Source organism: Macaca nemestrina, chromosome 1, assembly GCF_043159975.1.
Source record: "Macaca nemestrina isolate mMacNem1 chromosome 1, mMacNem.hap1, whole genome shotgun sequence".
NCBI lineage: Eukaryota > Metazoa > Chordata > Mammalia > Primates > Cercopithecidae > Macaca > Macaca nemestrina.
In genome coordinates, this window is record NC_092125.1 from 180,361,058 (window position 1) to 180,380,999 (window position 19,942).

Here is a 19,942-nt window from a genome sequence, read left to right on the forward strand (position 1 = left end):
AGAAACCTGGATTACTTTACAGCCTGACTGGAGTTGTGTGTCCTTTAAATTTCTCAACACTTTTGTTATTTGCCACATCTGAAGATCCCCAGATTCACTTATGATTTTTATAATTTTACTCCTGGAAAATAACCTTGTAGCAATTGCTTAATCCCTCTACACACTTAACTCTAATTACCACCTCAAAATTGTTGTGATGATTCGAAAAACAAGCACAGGTAATCCCATTCAGCCTAGGAGCTGACATTTATTAGGTGCTTGATGGTTCCCTTCTTTTTTTTTTTTTTTTTTTTTTTTTTTAGATAGGGTCTTGCTTCGTCACCCAGGCTGGAGTGTAGTGGTATGATCATGGTTCGCTGCAGCCTTGACCTCCCAGGCTCAAATTATCCTCCTACCTCAGCCTCCCAAGTAGTTGGGACTACAGGTGTGCACCACCACACCTACCTAATTTTTAAATTTTTTGTAGAGACAAAGTCTCCCTATGTTACCCAAGCTGGTCTCAAACTTCTGGGCTCAAGTGATCCTTCTGCCTCAGCCTCCCAAACTGCTGGGATTACAAGTGTGAGCCACTGTGTCTAGCCCCCTTCTCTTTTATACAGTTCCCTTGTTACCACCAATATGCGGTGTTTTGTAATAAAAATGTCATGGTTTTATAGCAATTTACAGTTTCCGAGACATTGTTTCTTATAACAGTTCTGCTAGGTGTACGTTTTTATGCTCATTTTAAAGAGAAGGAAACTCTGAAGTCTAAAAAGTTGAGTCAGTTCACCTTTGGTTACAATGAGTCATTGTTAAAACAAAAGATTATTTTAACCAGTGTCCAATGGTTTTTTTCCCCCACCACACCTACTCTACACTCTGCTGCTAATGCTTTTTCAGGGAGAAAAGGACTCATTGTTAAGACTGGGGGCCATGCACGGTGGCTCATGCCTGTAATCCCAGCACTTTGGAAGGCTGAGGCGGATGGATCGCCTGAGGTCGGGAGTTTGAGACCAGCCTGGCCAACATGGTGAAACCCTGTCTCTACTAAAAATACAAAAATTAGCTGGATGTGGTGGCACGTGCCTGTAATCTCAGCTACTTGGGAGGCTAAGGCAGGAGAATCACTTGAACCCAGGAGGTGGAGGTTGCGGTGAACTGAGAACCAGCCGTTGCACTCTAGCCTGGGCAACAAGAGCAAAACTCTGTCTCAAAAAAAAAAAAAAAAAAAAAAAGACTGGGGGTAGGAATCAGAGACTGCTGTCCCGACTTACAGAATCTTATACTGTTCTAGTTGCCAGGCCCCAAGAATGATGTCATCTCAGCACTGTCTCTAGAACCATTCATTCTCTCTAAGTGTGGAACTTAGACGAGTGAGAGCAGGCTCCTATTAAATAATTATGATCTTGATTGCTCTGGCCCTACTCAACTGTAAATTTTTTCCAGAGCCAGAATGGCTTCACAGAGGACAACTTTGCTCTGAAAAGAGTCTCTTTGGTCAGTGGTCCTCAACTCTGACTCAACTGAGAGCTTTACAAAGAGTACCAATGCCCAGTTCCAGCGCTGGAGATTTTAATTGGCTTGGGGTAGAGCCCTGGCATCAGTATTTTTAGAGGCTCCCCAGGTAATTCCAATGTGCAGCCAGGCTGAGAATCACTGCTCGGTAAGTGGGATGACTGGGGAGTGGGAGATCAAATACTCTAACTTCTCACAGCACCTATTCTAGAGATCAGTGGGGCAGAAAGATAGAAATAAAAGGTGGAAAAGGAAGAAATGGGTAAGTGTGGGTGAACTAGTTCCAGGGAAACGGCAATCTCCACTGTGGATTCAGGGAAGGCGTCACTGAGGAGGGCTTTCTTAACAGTTCAGGTCAATGGAAGCCATCTTGAGGCACACACATCGTGCGCGGCATCCTCCGGGAAGGTCGGGTCATTTCACCCCATTTTACTGCCGAGATGACCCAGGTCCAGAGACGGTAAAGAGCGGTGTACGACTCACACAAGTCGGGGGTCCTGTGAACTGAGGTTGAGCCTGGCGGGCGCAAGGCTCGGGGTGTTCGGTCCGAGATCTTTAAGCGAAGTCACCAGACCCCGCGTTCAAAGCCCAGAGGTAGGCAGGCGGCTGGCTCTCGGCCTCAGGCCGGGAGAGAAGCCAGCGGGTACCAACCTCAACCTCGCTCCCGCGTCCAGGTGGAGAAGCGGAGCCGGTTGGCCCCGCCTCCGGGTTAAACAAAGTTCGCTACCTCCTAGGCGTGAGAGGGTGTGGCAGTCTTGTTGTCACTTCCGGGCGAATAGGTTAGCTAGAAGGAACCCCTCCATTACGCGACGGCGTAATCTGACGTCACTTCCGCGCGCCGCCGCAAACGTCAGTGTCGGGCGCAGACCGCAGCAGTGCGGCTTGCTGTTGGAAGTTCAGGCTCGGTTGTCTTTTGGGAGCCATGGAGAGTGACTTTTATCTGCGTTACTACGTGGGGCACAAGGGCAAATTCGGCCACGAGTTCCTGGAGTTTGAGTTCCGACCGGACGGTAAAAGCAGCCTGCCGCCCGCCGGGAGCGGGACCAGGCCTTGGGGCGGGCGAGTGGGGAGGCCGAGGGTCGGAAATCTGTGGGGAACTAGAGGAGGAAGGGGCTGAGACCTGTGCAGTGCGGATCTGAAAAGAGCGCCACTGTGTCTGCTCCACGGCGTCGTTTTATCCATACAACAAACGTTGGCTGAACGCCCACTGTGTGCCAGGCTCTGTTCCACTCTTTGGGGATACGACAGCGAAGATAGACAAACTTCCTCTCTCGTGGAACTTGTGTTTTACTGCTGGGAGAGAGATCATAAAAAGATGATTCCGGATAGCAGTGAGTGGTCAGAAAATATGGTAGAATCGCTGGATGGGCTGCTTTTAGATAGGTTGGCCATTAGAGAGCTCTAATGGTATATTGCAGCTGAGCCCTAATTAGCAAGAAGGACCCAGCCTTGTGAAGCTCACAAGGAAGACCATTCTACCCAAAGGGAATACCAGAAGTCAAGACTGCAGGGCGGGAATGAGCTTAGGCATGTCTCAGGTGGTCAGTGTGATTGAAGAGTGGTGAGCTGGGAGATGGCAGGAGATGATGTCGGATAGGTAGTAGGAGCCGCACCTTGTAGATCTTTATAGACCATGGTAAAGAGTTTGGACTTGGAAGGCTTTTTAAATTTAATTTTATTTTTTTTTTTTGAGACGGGTTTCGCTCTTTTTGCCCAGGCTGTAATGCTATGGCGCGATCTCGGATCATTGCAACCTCCGCCTCCCGAGTTAAAGCGATTCTCCTGCCTCAGCCTCCCGAGTAGCTGGTATTACAGACACCCACCACCACGCCCGGCTAATTTTGTATTTTTAGTAGAGACAGGGTTTCACCAGGTTGGCCAGGCTGGTCTCGAACTTCCGACCTCGGGCGATCCGCCGGCCTCGGTGTCCCAAAGTGCTGCGATTACAGGCGTGAGCCACCGCGCCTGGCCGGGCTTGGAAGGTTTTAAGCAGAGAAGAAATGTGATCTGTTCTTGAAAAAGCATTCTGGTTATTGGGTGCGGAATGGGCAACAGTGAAAACAGGGCTATTGATTAGGAGACTGTTGTCAAGACAAGAAAGATGTTGGGGGCCAGTCGCAGTGGCTCACGCCTGTAATCCCAAGACTTTGGGAGGCCGAGGTGTGCGGATAACTTGAGGTCAGGAGTTCGAGACCAGCCTGGCCAACATGGTGAAACCCCGCCTCTACTAAAAATACAAAAATTAGCCGGACGTGGTGGCAGACGCCTGTAATCCCAGCTGTTCGGGAGGCTGAGACAGGATAATCGCTTGAACCTGGGGCGGAGGTTGCAGTGAGCTGAGATAGTGCCAGTGTACTCCAGTCTGGGTGACAGAGCGAGACTGTGTCACAAAAAAAAAAAAAAAAAAAAAAGATGTCGGTTGGGACTACAGAGATAGTAGAAATGGAGAGAAAGATTTAGGAAACTGTTGGAGGCAGAATCAACTGGACTTTGATCGTTGATAGGATTTTTTTGGCGGAGACACTGTGGTGAAGGAAAGAGGAATCAAAGATGACAGAAAACATCCATTAAGCGGGCCACAAAGATGTATCTGACAGGCCCCGACTGTGAGGGAGATGGATTTGTAAGCAGGGACCAAACAGCGTATTAGGTGTTGTGGTAAAAAGAAACAGAGGAGACTTGCAGCAGAGAAGGGGCACCTAGCCAAGCCTGAGGGTCAGAGGAGGCTTCCTACATAAAATGATGGGAGGAGGGGATGTGAGGTATTGGTTAGGAGATGAAGAAGAGTCAAGAAGGCATTTTAGACAGCATGCAAAGAGGCTGAAAACCAAAAAGTGCTTGGGATGTTTCAGGCAGAAACCAAGTTGTTCAACTCCAGCTGTGTGAGAGAAGAATATTGCAGGAGTGAGGCTGGAAAAGCAGGCAGGGGCTTTGCTTAGCCGTATGCCATGTTGAGGAGTTTGGATTTTTCTTTTTTTTTTTTTTTTTTTGAGATGGAGTCTTGCTCAGTTGCCCAGGCTGGAGTGCAGTGGCGCGATCTGGGTTCACTACAAGCTCCGCCTCCCGGGTTCACGCCATTCTCCTGCCTCAGCCTCCTAGGTAGCTGGGACTACAGGCGCCCGCCACCACGCCCGGCTAATTTTTTACATTTTTAGTAGAGACGGGGTTTCACCGTGTTAGCCAGGATGGTCTCGATCTCCTGACCTCGTGATCTGCCTGCCTCGGCCTCCCAAAGTGCTGGGATTACAGGCGTGAGCCACCGCGCCCGGCCGGATTTTAACCAGGAAGCCATTGACTTTATCAAAGTATTAGAGTAACCTAATCTGATAGATCTGTTACCACATCACCTTGTCCACTGTATGGACAGTGAACTGAATGTGAAGAAACTTGAGGCAGAGAGACAGCACAGAGACTGTTGGAATAAATTCACTGGGCTCATCTCACATGTATGTCTTCTAGTCTACATGTCTTCTGTTTCCTTCTATCTTCTCCTCATCCCCACCATGTATTCACATTAACCTGTTAGACGCACACATGGACAAAGGGTCTTGTGTACCAAATGTGCTCAGTGATAAAAGCAACAACTTTTCCATCACAGAAATAGAGTGTGGCACAGTCACATGATAATATATGTAAACAGCATCCTACAGTTTTCAAAATGTTTTCACAACTCATTTGAGCCTCAGGAGGTCCTATGTGCTGGTAAGTTATCATTTACTCTGCCTGTTTTCAGGACATTCACCTGCAAAAATGTGATTCGACAAAGTCAGAAAAGAGCCTGCCTGTGTTTTTACCTCACCTGAGCTGCTTTTTGCAGTAGTTGAGTGTCAGCTGTATATTTGGCTGTTTAAGCCTGAAGTGAAGAACTGAAAGACTAGTATTGTTGAACTACCTTAAGAGTAAATAATAAATGTCTTAGACACTTTGAGCAAGTTGGATACATTTTAGGCAACTGCCGATAGTCTTGGTATGGCATTGATGCTTTATTCATGTTTTTATTATATGTTGAATTTGGCTTTTGTCCCCACAGGGAAGTTAAGATATGCCAACAACAGCAATTACAAGAATGATGTCATGATCAGAAAAGAGGTATGCCTTCTGAGAGGCCTTCATTTTCTACATTTCAGCTTTTTGTCTTGCATTGTTTTTGTTGTATCTAGTATTGAAAGGTAAAGAACAGGGAGAGAGACACATGTCTGTAGACAGCTTCTGGATTATTTCCCAAATCATCTTTTAGTTGGGATTTTTTTATTTTACAATGTGGAATCAATTACTGGTAACCATTGACATACCTTGGTTTGAACCCTGAGTCTGCTGCTTACTACCTCATGTGACAGTGGGCAAGTTCCTGGCTGAACTTGATTAAATCTCTGTTTCTTCACCTGCAAAAACAGGGAAAATAAAAGCTACCTCCCACTCCCAAGTGCTGTCATAAAATTAAATGTGTTATACTTAAAGTGCTCTGTATATTCCCTGGCACATAGTACACAATGGAGAGCTATTTAATTTGCATCTGAGTGGGAAAGGGAGCATGGGAAAGCAGTTGATATCATTGAATGCATGTTAGATGTCAGGCATGGCATCTTATTTAACCCTGATTATAAGCCCATGTGATGGGGGAGGGTATTATAGCCCCCTTACAAATAAGAAAATAAAGGCCCAGATATTAATTATGAGACTTGTTCAGAGTTACCCCTGCTAGTAAGAGATACAGCAGGAATTCCCAATTAAAGGAATTCCCCAGTAAAGTTTGTATTCTCCTCTCTGTGATTTCTACTACATCATTAAGGCTTCATCAAAGCTACTCTTTTAACCACTCTGCCACCTTTGAAAATGTCTTAGCATATATTTTTCATACTGTTGTTTTAGCTATCAGTTTCATGCTTATTCACACATGTCAACATTCTCACTATTTTTTTACACAGGCATATCTTTTCAAATACATTTTGCTCCTCAGGAGCGTATTACCTAGTTAAGAATAACTGGCTGGGCGCGGTGGCTCACGCCTGTAATCCCAGCACTTTGGGAGGCCAAGGTGGGCAGATCACGAGGTCAGGAGATCGAGACCATCCTGGCTAACACGGTGAAACCCCGTCTGTACTGAAAATACAAAAAAATATAGCCGTGGTGGTGGGTGCCTGTAGTCCCAACTATTCAGGAGGCAGAGCTTGCAGTGAGTCGAGATTGCACCACTGCACCCCAGCCTGGGCCACAGAGTGAGACTCCGTCTCAAAAAAAATTAAACCAGGGCATGTAGGTGTTGCTGTCTCTTTTGTTTTGCTATAACAGAATACCTGAGACTGGGTAATTTTTAAGCCATAAAAATATATTTCTCACAGTTTTGGAGGCTGGGAAGTCCAAGATCAAGGCACTGGCAGGTTCAGTGTTTAGTGAGGGCCCAGTCTCTGCTTCCACAACTGTGCCTTGTTTTTGCATCCTCCAGAAGGGATGAATGCAGTGTTCTCATATGGTGAAAGAACAAGCAAGGGGCCAGCTAGTTCTCTTAAGCTGTCTCCTAAGGCACTAATCCTATCCATGGGGGCTCTGCCCTCAAGGCCCAGTCAACTCTTAAAGGCCCTATCGATTAACACTGTTGCATTGGGGATTAATTTCAACATGAATTTTGGAGGAGACACAAAAATTCAAACCATAGCAGGGGGCATTCACAGATCTATTTTGGGTTTCTTTGTGAGTTGGCTGTGTGGACAGGCAGAAGGGCCATGTAAACAGGATGTACCAGGAGGTAGTAACAGCTAGATGGGGGACTGAGGTGCAGTTTATTAGATACTTCTGACCCTGTCCCTCACCTGCATCATGCCGAGGTTGAGCATGAATGTCTTCCCACTTAAGAAGATGCCAGAAATAAGTCTGCAGGAACAGTTATTTTTATCTTCCATCACTATCTGAGTCAAAGCACTGCTTAAGGATACAACATACATTTTGTCTTTTAACTTGCTTTCAGGCTTATGTACATAAAAGCGTGATGGAGGAACTGAAGAGAATAATCGATGACAGTGAAATTACCAAAGAGGATGATGCATTGTGGCCTCCTCCTGACCGAGTGGGCCGGCAGGTATGTTTTATTGATTATCCTGTAGTGCAGAAATCTTACAAATAAGATGAGGTTTAGTGCTCTGCATATGATAGTGAAACTGTGTGCATGTGTGTGTGATGGTGGTGGTGGTGGTGGTGGTCAGCCCTGCAGAAAGCAGATTGCCAGCACCTTGGTCTAAGGAAGCATTAATCCCACAGGAAGGAACAGAGAGAACAAATGCTGCTGGCCACCAAGAACCCAGCCTTGAATTTCTTCTTAGGACCCCCCACACTCCCTCCTCCACTTAAAGCTTTTGCTGCCTATCTCATTTACTAACTACTATGGACAAAGCATTGTGGAGATACAAAGAAAAATAGAACATGATTATTTCACCAATCTAATGAAAGGAAAATCATACAAATAATTCAGTATATGTATTTAAATTCATGTGTATTTATATACATTATATATGCATTCCGAGCACCGTTTTGTTAACTAAAAAATAAAAGCCACTATCATATTGAACTGAATTAACAGAAAAGGTATTTTCACTCTGACTGCTACCATCCTAATCCAGACTTCTGGACTTCTAATAGGTTCCCTTGTTTTTCCTCTTGTTCCATACCATCCATTTTTCCATCCTGAAAGCCAATGTAATTTTTTTTTTTTTTTTCGAGACGGAGTCTCGCTCTGTCGCCCAGACTGGAGTGCAGTGGCATGATCTCAGCTCACTGCAACCTCCACCTCCTGGGTTCAAGTGATTCTCCTGCCTCAGCCTCCCGAGTAGCTGGGATTACAGGCACACACCACCATGCCCAGCTAATTTTTGTATTTTTAGTAGAGATAGGGTTTCACCATGTTGGCCAGGCTGGTCTTGAACTCCTGACCTCAGGTGATCCGCCCACCTTGCCCTCCCAAAGTGCTGTGATTACAGGCGTGAGCTGCCGCGCCTGACCAGTGTGATCTTTAAAAATGTAAATTTGCTTATGTATTCCACTGATTTAAACTCCAATGGCTTCCCACTGTACTTAAAATTTAAACTCCCACCTTATCTTTTACCATGCTTCCAGTCTGTCATGGTGTTCAAACCTTACTAGCTTCATTTCTGTTCCTCAGAAATACCTAGGTGGTTCTTACTTCAGGGCCTTGGCACTTGCCACATTCTGCCTAAAATATTCTTCCTTTAACTCTGTACAAGACTCTCTCTATTATTGAGGTCTTCAAAAGTCGGTTCCTCAGTGATATCTTGCCTTTCCATTCAATCTAAGAAGTCTCTTCCCATCATTAAGAAAAAGATCTGTTGTGCTGTCTTTGTGTGTGTGTGTTTTCTTTTTGCTTTCAGTTTCATCACAATATGTGTTGTCTTTGTAGCACTTATTGTCTAAAATTGTCTTACTTGCTTTTCAATTTTTTCACTGCTATATCTCCAGTGACTAAAATAGTGCCCATGTATAGTAAAAGCCCAATAATAATTTGTTAAATTAACATGAAAACCCATATAAACTCATGCCTAATAACCTCAAAATGATGGACCAACCCTTCAAGAAGAGTTTTTTTAAAAAATCCTACCCTCAGTACTTACTAAAGTTAACTTTATGTTCAAGGAATCTCAGTAATATCATATATATGTATTTTGCTTTACCATTTATAAAATTTTTATTTCTGTTAGCTCGTTCAACCATCACAACAATTGTGTGAAGAGGGAAGGGCATATTCCTTTATACCAGCAATAAGCCATTGGTACTGTAATTAAAATCAATCCCATTAATAATTACAAGAAAAGTTAATAAAGAACTTGGGTATGCAATTAACAAGATGTACAAAACTTGAAAGGGCTTTATAGAAGGACAAAAATATGTATCGTTTTTGTGGATGGGAAGATTCAGTATCATATAGATGTCAGTTTTCAACAAAGTAATTTATAAATTCACTCTTAATTCAAATGAAAATCGCAGTAGGGTTTTTTCCCCTTAAAATCAAATAGAATAAGCGTTAAATTCATGGAAAATCAGAGGCAAGAGTAGCCAAAATAATACTGGAGATTGCTTATAAAACTGTGGCCATTTATAGTATGATATTGCCTCGGGAATTGACAGCTAAACCAATGGAACAGCATAGACAGCCCAGAAACCAACTTATGAATATATGGAAACTTGGAACAGCGTACTACAGAGGTGGACTTTCACATTAATGGGAAAAGAATGAGTTATTTAACAAATTGTACCAGGACAGCTGACAATATATTTATGGAATGTTTTTAAATTAGGCTATAGAAATCAAAAATTTTAAACAGAATATAGACTATCTTTTATTATTTATGGATAGAGAAGGAGTTTTTAAAACTCCTTAAGGGGTAAGATTGGTAAATCCGACTTCTTTACAACTTAGGTTTGACAAAAGATGGCAAGATAAAGTTGAAAGATAAGCCATAGACTGGAAGAAGGTATCTGCAAAACATAAAACTGGCAAGAGTTTTCTATCCAGAATATATAAAGAATTAGAAAGTAATAAAAAGACAGTCCCGTGGCAGAATGTGGAAAGGTTATGAATAACTTACAAGATCAAACAAGTGGCTAATAAATGTGAAAAGATTTACAGCTTCATTTGTAAAATGAAAGAACAACAGTGAGATACCATTTCAGACCCATTAGAATAACAACAGAAAAAATCTGCCGAGTTTAAAAAATGATACGAGAAAAGAGTGAGAGTAAAATTAGTATAACCGCGTTAGGGAGTAATTTTGTGGTATCTGGGAACATTTAAAATACTAGGAATTATATGGAGACATTTTCACATATGTATAAGGAGATGTATAGAAGAATATTCTTGCTACATTGTTTATAGGAACAAAAATTCAGAACTTAAGTTTATTTCAGTAGGGAAATGGAATACTATAGCATTTAAAACTAATGAGCTAGATCTGTGTAACTCAACATTGATAAATCTCAAAAACAATGTGGAATGAAAAATGCAAAAAGTATGTATAATATGACCATTTTTGTAAAAATTTTACAACACACTACTACGTCTAGGCCAGGCACAGTGACGCATGCCTACATTCCCAGCACTTTTTTTCTAAATTGGGAGGCCAAGGTGGGAGGATGGCTTGAGGCCAGGAGCTCAAGACCAGCCTGAGCAGCACAGTGAGACCTTTTTTCTACAAAAAAAAAAAAAAAAAAAAACCCTAAAAATTAACTGGGCATGGTGGCGCATACCTGTAGTCTTAGCTATTCGGGAGGCTAAAGGTGCAGGATGGCATGAGCCCAGGAGCTCAGGGTTACAGTGAGCTATGATCCTACCACTGCACTTCAGCTTCAGTGACAGAGTGAGACCCTGTATCTAAAAAGAAGTAAGTGAAAACATACTACCAAACCTGAAACAAGAATGGAACAAATCAGGGGATACAGGAGGGAGAACAGAATGGGAGATAGACATAAATTTTGTAGTATTTTATTTCTTTTAAAAAAAAATCTGACACAAGTATGGCAATAATTTATAAATCTAAGTATTGGAAACATGTCAGTTTTTTCTATTTTCTGATTGAATTATAACAAAAAGTATACATGAATCAAAAAGAAGAAAAAGTAAGTAGGGCTCACAAAAATATAAATTCCACAGGGCAGAGATCTTTGGTTTGCTTGGTTTTACTTATCTGTCCTGAGCACTGAGAACAATACCGAGCACCCAGCAGGCTACACATAGATACTTTTTGAAGGTTTGTGGTACTCATGTCACTGTTTGGAAATTGAGACCCACCATCATACAGGTAGGGAGTGACAAAGTGGGGATCAAACCTAAGGTCTGGAAGTTGCCTAGATAGGTTAGATCCTTTAGTTTTTGTTTTTGTTTGTTGTTGTTGGAGACGGGGTCTCACTCTGTTTCCTAGGCTGGAGTACAGTGATGAGATCATGGCTCACTGCAGCCTTGACCTCCTGGGGTAAAGGGATCCTCCCACCTCAGCCTCTGTAGTAGCTGGGACCACGGATGCACACCACCACATCCAGCTAGTTTTTGTATTTTTTGTAGAGATGAGGTTTTGCCAAGTTGCCCAGACTGGTCTTAAACTCCTGGGCTCAAGTGATTCTCCTGCATTGGCCTCCCAAAGTGCTGGGATTACAGGTGTGAGTCACCATACCCAGTCCAATCGTTCGGTATTTTTAAAACATAGATATATTCATGTTACTCCACATTGTTGATGATGAAAACTCATACAAAATAGTACATAGGCTGGGCGCAGTGACTCATGCCTGTAATCCCAGCACTTGGGAGGCCGAGGCAGGCGGATCATCTGAGGTCAGGAGTTCGAGACCAGCCTGGCCAACATGGTGAAACCCTGTCTCTATTAAAAATACAAAAAAATCCATCCTGGCTAACATGGTGAAACCCCGTCTCTACTAAAAATACAAAAAAAATTAGCAGGGCGTGGTGGCAGGCGCCTGTAGTCCCAGCCACTCAGGAGGCTGAGGCAGGAGAATCACTTGAACCTGGGAGGCAGAGGTTGCAGTGACCCGAGATCATGCCAGTGCACTCCAGCCTGGGCAACAGAACGAGACTGTCTCAGGAAAAAAAAAAAAAAAAAAAAAAGACCTACGTAGATTTTTCCAAATCTGAGAAATGCTAGAGCCTTGAGGGTACAACTTCTTTTAAATATGAGCTGTATTTATCTCTTGTTTCTAGTGTCCAGCACAGTTCAGTGCTCAGAATGAACTGCCTCTGATTTTGTGACCGTCTGTAGTCAAGTTTGTGTGATTTGGCAAATGATTAATCCTTCTGTGTGTTTGATGAATAAGCCAATTCTACTTAGATTTTCTAAAATGTTTCTAGGAGCTTGAAATCGTCATTGGAGATGAACACATTTCTTTTACAACATCAAAAATTGGTTCCCTTATTGATGTCAATCAATCCAAGTAAGTGTGCATGATCTTTACATCCAGTTGTGTCTGTTTTGGAGCAGTTTGGTAAGAAACCTTAACCAAATTGGGACCATTATGGGAAGATCTGGGGCAAATGCAAAATGCAGGTGGGCAGCTTTGTCCTCCTTGTTAGGGAGGGACCCCAAATTATTTTTGAAAACTTGCTCCTATTACTTTTGGTGTTTCATTCAGCCATTGCTACTGCATTCTTCTTGTTGACACACACATACAGATTAATGCATAGGAGCAGCCAGAACAAAAAATGGAATATGCCTAAAGAGTGCTCATGATAAACTGTAGAGTTACCGAGTCTGAATAGCTTTCTCAGTGTGACTGTTCAGACTGGCACATCTTAAAATCTGACTTCAGTGAAACTTGACATTTTTTAGGATCTAAATTTTCATTTGATTTTAAATTTATTATTATTATTTTGAGATGGAGTTTCACACTGTCGCCTGGGCTGGAGTGCAGTGGCGCAATCTCAGCTCACTGCAACCTCCGCCTCCTGGGTTCAAGTGATTCTCCTGCCTCAGCCTCCCAAGTAGCTTGGACTACAGGCACCTGGCACCACACCTGGCTAACTTTTTTGTATTTTTAGTAGAGACGGGGTTTCACCATGTTGGCCAGGCTGGTCTCGAACTCCCAACCTCAGGTGATCTACCTGCCTCGGCCTCCCAAAGTGCTGGAATTACAGGCGTGAGCCACCATGCCTGGCCTTAAATTTATTATTTTTTACAAAAGCATTGGTTTGTTGAAAAGGGATAAAAATTTTAAAATTCATGTTGTCAGTGGGGTAGATTATCAAATTGAGGCATGAACCTATGTACTACAAAGAATCCTTAGAATTTGGCAACTTCTTTGGCTCTTAAGTTTTGAGGATTCAGGATTAGATACGGCTCACTTTTAGCAAATGTTGGGCATGATTATCTTCCTTTGGACACTCTTCCTTCTTCTTAGCCAGTAATGCCACAGTAATCTTCAACCTCTTGGTCCTGCTTAGTACTACTACTTTTTAAAAAAGTGTTCCTAACTCTGAAAGTAATACATGCTCATTGTAGAAAATACGGGAAAGGTAGAAAAGTAGAAAGGGGAAAGTCATCCACAATCTTATCAATCAGACAACCCTTATTAATATCTTGCAGTGTTTCTTTTTAGTCTTTTTTTCTGTGCATTAATAGAATATATACTTTTTAAAAAGCATAAAAAATACAGTTGATTTTTTTAATTATATTTTTTCACTTAATGTAAGCATTTCCCTATATTAAAAACTCAGCATATTTAAATTACCTCATAATATACCATTTAAATATACAGTCTTTTCCTTTTTTAGGGACACTTGATTGGTCAAAGTTTTAATGCCGTAATGCAAAGTTTTAATGTTCCTTTGCAAGGAACATCTTGATAGAGAAATCGCCAGTTTTATCTCAATGTTTTAAACTTTTTTTTTTTCCTTTTGCATTTTAGGGATCCAGAAGGCTTACGAGTATTTTATTATCTTGTCCAGGACCTGAAGTGTTTGGTCTTCAGTCTTATTGGATTACACTTCAAGATTAAACCAATCTAGACTGAGTATTGGTGTGGACATGGGGGAGTGGGTGGGAGTAGAAAATTTTGTGTATATCAGGGCAGTATTTTTTTATAAACTATAAATGATTGTCTTTAATAAATAAGTGATAAAATCCAATTTTTATTATTTTATAAAGATCTGAACATGTGAACTCTTCTCAATTACTTTGTAACACACTAACATTCTATGTGAAGTATTGCCCCAAAATCAAGTCTAATCAACTCTCTAGATATAACTACCATTTTATAGGAAATAAGAGAATACAGGAACATGTTTTAAAAATACAGTGGGACTTCAATCAGCCATATTGAGAAGAAATGGCAAATGATCTGGTTTCTTCAATAAATTACAAGGGAAACGGAATGGGAGCTTATAAAGGAGACTTAAGAGACACGTAATACAATGTTTGGACCCTATTTGGATAATGATTCAAAAAAATGTAAAATTAGACCAGATGTGGTGGCTTACACCTGTAATCCCAACACTTTGGGAGGGCGAAGCCAGCAGATCGCCTGAGGTCAGGAGTTCAAGACCTGCCTGGCTAACATGGTGATACCCTGTCTCTACTAAAAACACAAACATTAGCGGGGCGTGGTGGCGTGAGCCTGTAATCCCAGCCACTTAGGAAGCTGAGTCAGGAAAGTTGCTTGGACCCGGGAGGCAGAGGCTTCAGTGAGCCAAGATCGTACCACTGCACTCCAGCCTGGGTGACAGAGCGAGACTCCATGTCAAAAAAAAAAAAAAAAAGGATTAATACCATTAAAGAAATTTAACACTGGTTTGATGATTTAGGTATGAAATAGTATGGTGGTTGGAGTTTTTAAAATCAACTTTTATAGATACAAATATTTTAGGTTTTCATAGGTATTTCAGTGTGGGGGAAAATGCTTTGGTTTCTTACATGATACAGGATAAAATGTCTGGTCTCAGAAAAGTTTTCCATTAATCCATTTTAAAATCAGAATACCAACAGCCATTCAGGACCAAGCCCAAGTTGTATAGATAGTGTGGGAATTTGTTCAGCAGGTAGACCTGTAGACAACTTTTTCTTTCTGCTAATTTGTGTCGCTTAAGCACAGTACTGGTTGAACAGATTGCACCTGCTGAAAGGAACTAGGTCTTACTAAGCCTCATTTGAAGGGAAGTGATTAGCCTAAACTCACCCCACTAAAAACAGGCCAGCCTGGGACAAGGTCCCAAGTGTCCTGACTCCTGGACCCATTCTTTTTCCACCACACTCTACTCCTTCAAAGACTATGGGGCAAGTTAAGAACAGCACTGAGATGTCAGGGTTCCTGACTCCAGTGCACCTCCTCCTATAAGGGTACTTGGGGCAATGAAGCAAGTTGGTAGTAAAGTAGACATCAAAAAACGACACTCTAAAGAACTGACGGGACCTCAGGTGATAAGTCTTTTTTGTTTTGTTTTCTGAGGCAAAAAAGAACTTTAGTGTAGAAAAATATTCTTGGCTAGGTGCAGTGGCTCACCCTGTAATCCCAGCACTTTGGGAGTCTGAGGCGGATGGATCACCTGAGGTCAGGAGTTTGAGACCATCTTGGCCAACATGGTGAAACCCCATCTCTACTAAAAATAAAAGATTAGCCGGGTATGGTGGCACACGCCTGTAATCCCAGCTACTCAGGAGGCTGAGGCAGGAGAATCACTTGAATCCGGGAGGCGGAGGTTGCCGTGAGACGAGATTTTGCCACTGTACTCCAGCCTGGGTGACAAGAGTGAAACTCTGTCTCAAAAAAAAAAAAAAAAAAAAAAAAAAAAAAACAGGCATGGTGGCTCATGCCTGTAATCCCAGCACTTTGGGAGGCCGAGACAGGCGGATCACCTGACGTCAGGAGTTTGAGACCAGCCTGACCAACATGGAGAAACCCCATCTCTCCTAAAAATACAAAATTAACCTAGCATGGTGGTGCATGCCTGTAATCTCAGCTACTCAGGAGGCTAAGACAGGAGAATCTCTTGAATCTGGGAGGCAGAGGTTGCGGTGAGCCGAGATCACGCCATTGCAATCCAGCCTGGGCAACAAGAGCAATATTAGGTATTTATTGTCTCAAAAACAACAGCAGCAGCAGCAAAAGAAAAAAAACAGGGTCTGACTGGTCTCAAACTCCTGTGCTGAAGCCATCCTCCTACCTCAGCCTCCCAAAGTGCTGGAATTATAGGTGTGAGCCACTGTGCCCAGTCTCTCTCTCTCTCTATCTATATCTATCTATCTATGTATATCTATGTATATCTCACCCAGGCTGGAGTTTAGTGGTGCAATCTTGGCTGACTGCAACCTCCGCCTCCCAGGCTCAAGTGATCCTCCCACCTCAGGCTCCTAGGAAGCTGGGACCATAGGCATATGCCACCATGCCCCACTAATTTTTTGTATTTTTAGTAGAAATGTGGTTTCGCCATGTTGCCCCAGCTGGTCTTGAACTCCTGAGCTCAAGCGATCCACCGGCCTTGGCCTCCCAAAGCGCTGGGATTATGAGCATAAGCCACCGTGCCTGGCCCCTATTTATATCTTATACTGTCTATGTTTTGAAAAGTTATTTTTGATAGGTTCATCTTTTAGTCTTGCTACTCAAGATATAGTAGTAGTTTACACATAATTAGTGTTAAAATCTTTTGCATTTGTCTGTGTAGTTACTATTCCCAATGAATTTTCTGCCATCAGATGATTTCTCATTGCTTGTTAACATCCTTTTCTTTCAGACTGAAGAACCCTCTTTAGCATTTCTTGAAGGACAGGTCTGGTGTGTTGACAAAATCCCTCAGCTTTTGTTTGTCTAGGAAGTCTTTATTTTTCCTTCATGTCTAAAGGATATTTTTGCTGGAAATACTATTCTAGGATAAATGTTTTTTTTCCTTCAGTACTTTAAATTTCATGCCACTCTCTCCTGGCCTGTAAGCTTTCCACTGAGAAGCCTGCTGCCAGATGCATTGGAGCTTCTTTGTGTGTTGTTTCTTCTTTCTTGCTGCTTTTAGGATCCTTTCTTTATCTTTGGCCTTTGGGAGTTTATTAAATGACATGAGGTAGTCTTATTTGGGTTAAATCTGCTTGGTGTTCTATAACTTTCTTGTACTTGAATATTTATATATTTCTGTAGGTTTGGAAAGTTCTGTTATTATTCCTTTGAATAAACTTTCTATCCTAATTTCTCTCTACCTTCTCTTTAAGACCAGTAACTCTTAGATTTGTCCATTTGTGGCTATTGTAGGCGTGCTTCATCCTTTTTTATTATTTTTTCTTTCAATTCTTCTGTGTATTTTCAAATAGCCTGTCTTCAAGCTCACTAATTCTTTCTTCTGCTTGATCAGTTCTCATGTTGAGAGACCCTGGTGCATTCTTTGGTATATCAGTTGAATTTATCAGCTCCAGAATTTCTATTTGATTTTGAAAATTATCTCCATCTCTTTGTTAAATTTATCTGGCAGGATTCTGAGTTCCTTCTCTGTGCTATCTTGAATTTCACTGAACTTCCTCAGTGACAGTGAATTCTCTGTCTGAAAGGTCACATATCTCTGTCATTCTGGGATTGGTCACTGGTGCCTTATTTAGTTCATTTGGTTAGGTCATGTTTTCTTGGATGGTATTGATGTTTGTGAGTGTTGGTCAATGCAGAGCATTGAAAATTAGGTATTTATTGTAATTTTCACAGTTTGGGCTTATTTGTACCCATCCTTCTTCAAAAGGCTTTTCCAAGTACTCAAAGGGAAATGAGTGTTGTGATGTAAATATTTGGTCACTGCAGCTGTAACTGCATCAAGGGGCACCCCAAACCCAGAGATGCTGTGACTCTTGTAGACGCAGAGGTACTGCCTTGATGGTCTTGAGTAAGATCTGAGAGAATTCCCTGGATTACCAGGCAGAGTCTCTTGTTCTCTTCCCTTACTTTCAAATAAATGGTGTCTCTCTCCATGCTGAGCTGCCTGGAGTTGGGAGAGGAGTGACACAAGCACCCCTGTGGCCACCACTGCTGGAACTGTGCTGTGTCAAACCTGAAGCCAGCACAGTAGTGGGTCTTGCCCAAGGCCCATGGTTACTATTGCCTGATTTTTGCTGATGTTTATTCAAAGCCCAAAGGCTCTTTAGTCAGCAGGTGGTGAATCCAGCCAGGCTTGTGTCTTACCCTTTGGGGTGGCAGGTTCCCTTCTGGCCCAGGGTGGGTTTAGAAATGCTATCCAGGAGCTAGGGCATGGAGTCCGGGCTGTAGAAACCTACTTGGTGCTTTATTTTACTGCAGCTGAGCTGGTACCCAAGTTGCAAGACCAAGTCATTTTTACTCTTTCTTCTCTTTTCCTTAAGCAGAAGGAGTCTCTCCCTATGGCAACCATTGCTGGGAATGCACTGGGTCACACCTGAAGGCAGCATAGTACTGGGTGTTACTAATGTTTATTCAAGGCCCAACAGCTCTTTAGTCAGCGTGTGATGAATCCTACCAGGAGTGGGTCCTCTCCTTCAAAGCAGCGGGTTCCCTTCTGGCCCATAGTAGCTCCAGAAATATCTGGGAGATAGAGCCTGGCAAGGGGGGCTTCAGGACTCTGTGTGGTGTTTTATTCTACGGTGGCTGGGATGGTATCCAAGCTGTAAGACAAAGTCCTCTTTACTTTCCCCTCTCCTTTCCTCTAAGGGAAAGGAGTCTCTCCTGGAGCTGTGAGCTGTGCTGCCTGGGGTTGGGGTACTGGTGACATAAGTACTCCTTTGGCTCCACAGCTGGTATCTCACTAGGCTGTGTGCACCCCAACTCCACCAGCTCTGAGCTCAGCACAGCACCAGGACTTGCCCAGGAACTGCTGTCTTTGTGGCCTAGACTGCCTTTCAAATTTATTTAGGACTCTGGATCACTTTAGCCAGTGGTGGTGCAGCTCGCCAGAACCTGACCACTGGGATGGATGATTCCCCTCTGGCTAGGGTTTCTTTAAGTGCTTCCTCTGTGGGCACTTGCTGAATTCTGCCCTGAGTTGCTTTCCACGGTGGCAGGGCAGCACTTGGTTCCAATGCAAAGTGCCATAAGCACATTCTCTCTCTGTGCCAGGCAGCCAGCTGCTGCCAGAGGATGAGGGAGGGGTGGTGGTAGCAATTCAAGACTGTCTTTCCTACCCTCTTCACTGCCTTATTCCTTTTTTTTTCTTCTTCTTCTTCTTTTCTGAGATAGAGTCTCACTCTGTCGCCCAGGCTGGAGTGTAATGGCACGAGCTTGGCTCACTACAACCTCCACCTCCCGGGTTCAAACAATTCTCTTGCCTTAGCCTCCGGAGTAGCTGGGACTACAGGTGTGCACCACCATACTCGGCTAATTTTTGTATTTTAAGTAGAGACAGGGTTTCACTATGTTGGCCAGCCAGGTCTCAAACTCCTGACCTCAGGTGATCTGCCCGCCTCAGCCTCCCAAAGCACTGGGATTACAGGTGTGAGCCACCATGCCTGGCCATTGCCTTATATCTCGATGTGATGTTAAAACCAGGTACTGTGATTGCTACCTGAGTTTTGGTCCTCATGAAGGTGCTTTCTTGTGTGGATAGTTGTTCAGTTTGGTGTTCCTGCCAGGGAAGAGGAGGAGGAGGATCACTGGAGGGTTCTATCTGGCTATCTTGCTGTACTTCCTAGAAGAGTCTTGAATGTGCTGTTCCTTTTAACGTTAATCTCCACAGCTCCTGCATGGTCTCAATGTAGCCTGGATGGGAGGCCAGATAAAACAAAGTTCAATAAACGTATGACAGAAGGATAAACCAGGTGGGCTCCCAGAGAAAATCCACCTGAAGGGGAATGTCCAGTCGCAGGGACCACAATGAAAAGGATGTGGACACAGGGTAACCTCTGGAGAGGGGCCTAGAAACCAGGTCTCTTGGGTGAAACAGGAAAGGGCAGTTTAAAGAAAGGCATCATCCCCAAATCTGATAAACCAATACACTCTGCTTTTTAAAGTGTAT

General features: G+C 43.0%; 1 protein-coding gene across 2 annotated transcripts; it reads left to right on the forward strand.

Annotated features, from left to right (window-relative positions):
* Window positions 1-1,355: 1,355 nt before the first annotated feature.
* Window positions 1,356-14,125, forward strand: LOC105495077 (mago homolog, exon junction complex subunit). Of its 2 annotated transcripts, none has more exons than XM_071092819.1 (5): window positions 1,356-1,642; window positions 5,525-5,583; window positions 7,457-7,567; window positions 12,353-12,435; window positions 13,906-14,125. In XM_071092819.1, exons 2-5 carry the CDS (start codon window positions 5,569-5,571, stop codon window positions 14,003-14,005), a joined length of 309 nt encoding a protein of 102 aa, XP_070948920.1. In that variant the 5' UTR covers window positions 1,356-1,642; window positions 5,525-5,568; the 3' UTR covers window positions 14,006-14,125. The 2 variants fall into 2 exon arrangements, with proteins under 2 accessions (XP_070948920.1, XP_011762563.1); XM_011764261.2 differs by lacking the exon at window positions 1,356-1,642 and adding an exon at window positions 2,320-2,504.
* Window positions 14,126-19,942: the final 5,817 nt, after the last annotated feature.

What these genes read in the sequence shown, in the direction of transcription:
- LOC105495077 (XM_011764261.2), top strand. Translation starts at nt 2,417, where the DNA reads ATGGAGAGTGACTTTTATCTGCGTTACTACGTGGGGCACAAGGGCAAA. An exon ending in CTGACCGAGTGGGCCGGCAG is followed by an intron (nt 7,568 to 12,352) that starts GTATGTTTTATT and finishes AAATGTTTCTAG; the next exon opens with GAGCTTGAAATCGTCATTGG. An exon ending in ATTGATGTCAATCAATCCAA is followed by an intron (nt 12,436 to 13,905) that starts GTAAGTGTGCAT and finishes TTTGCATTTTAG; the next exon opens with GGATCCAGAAGGCTTACGAG.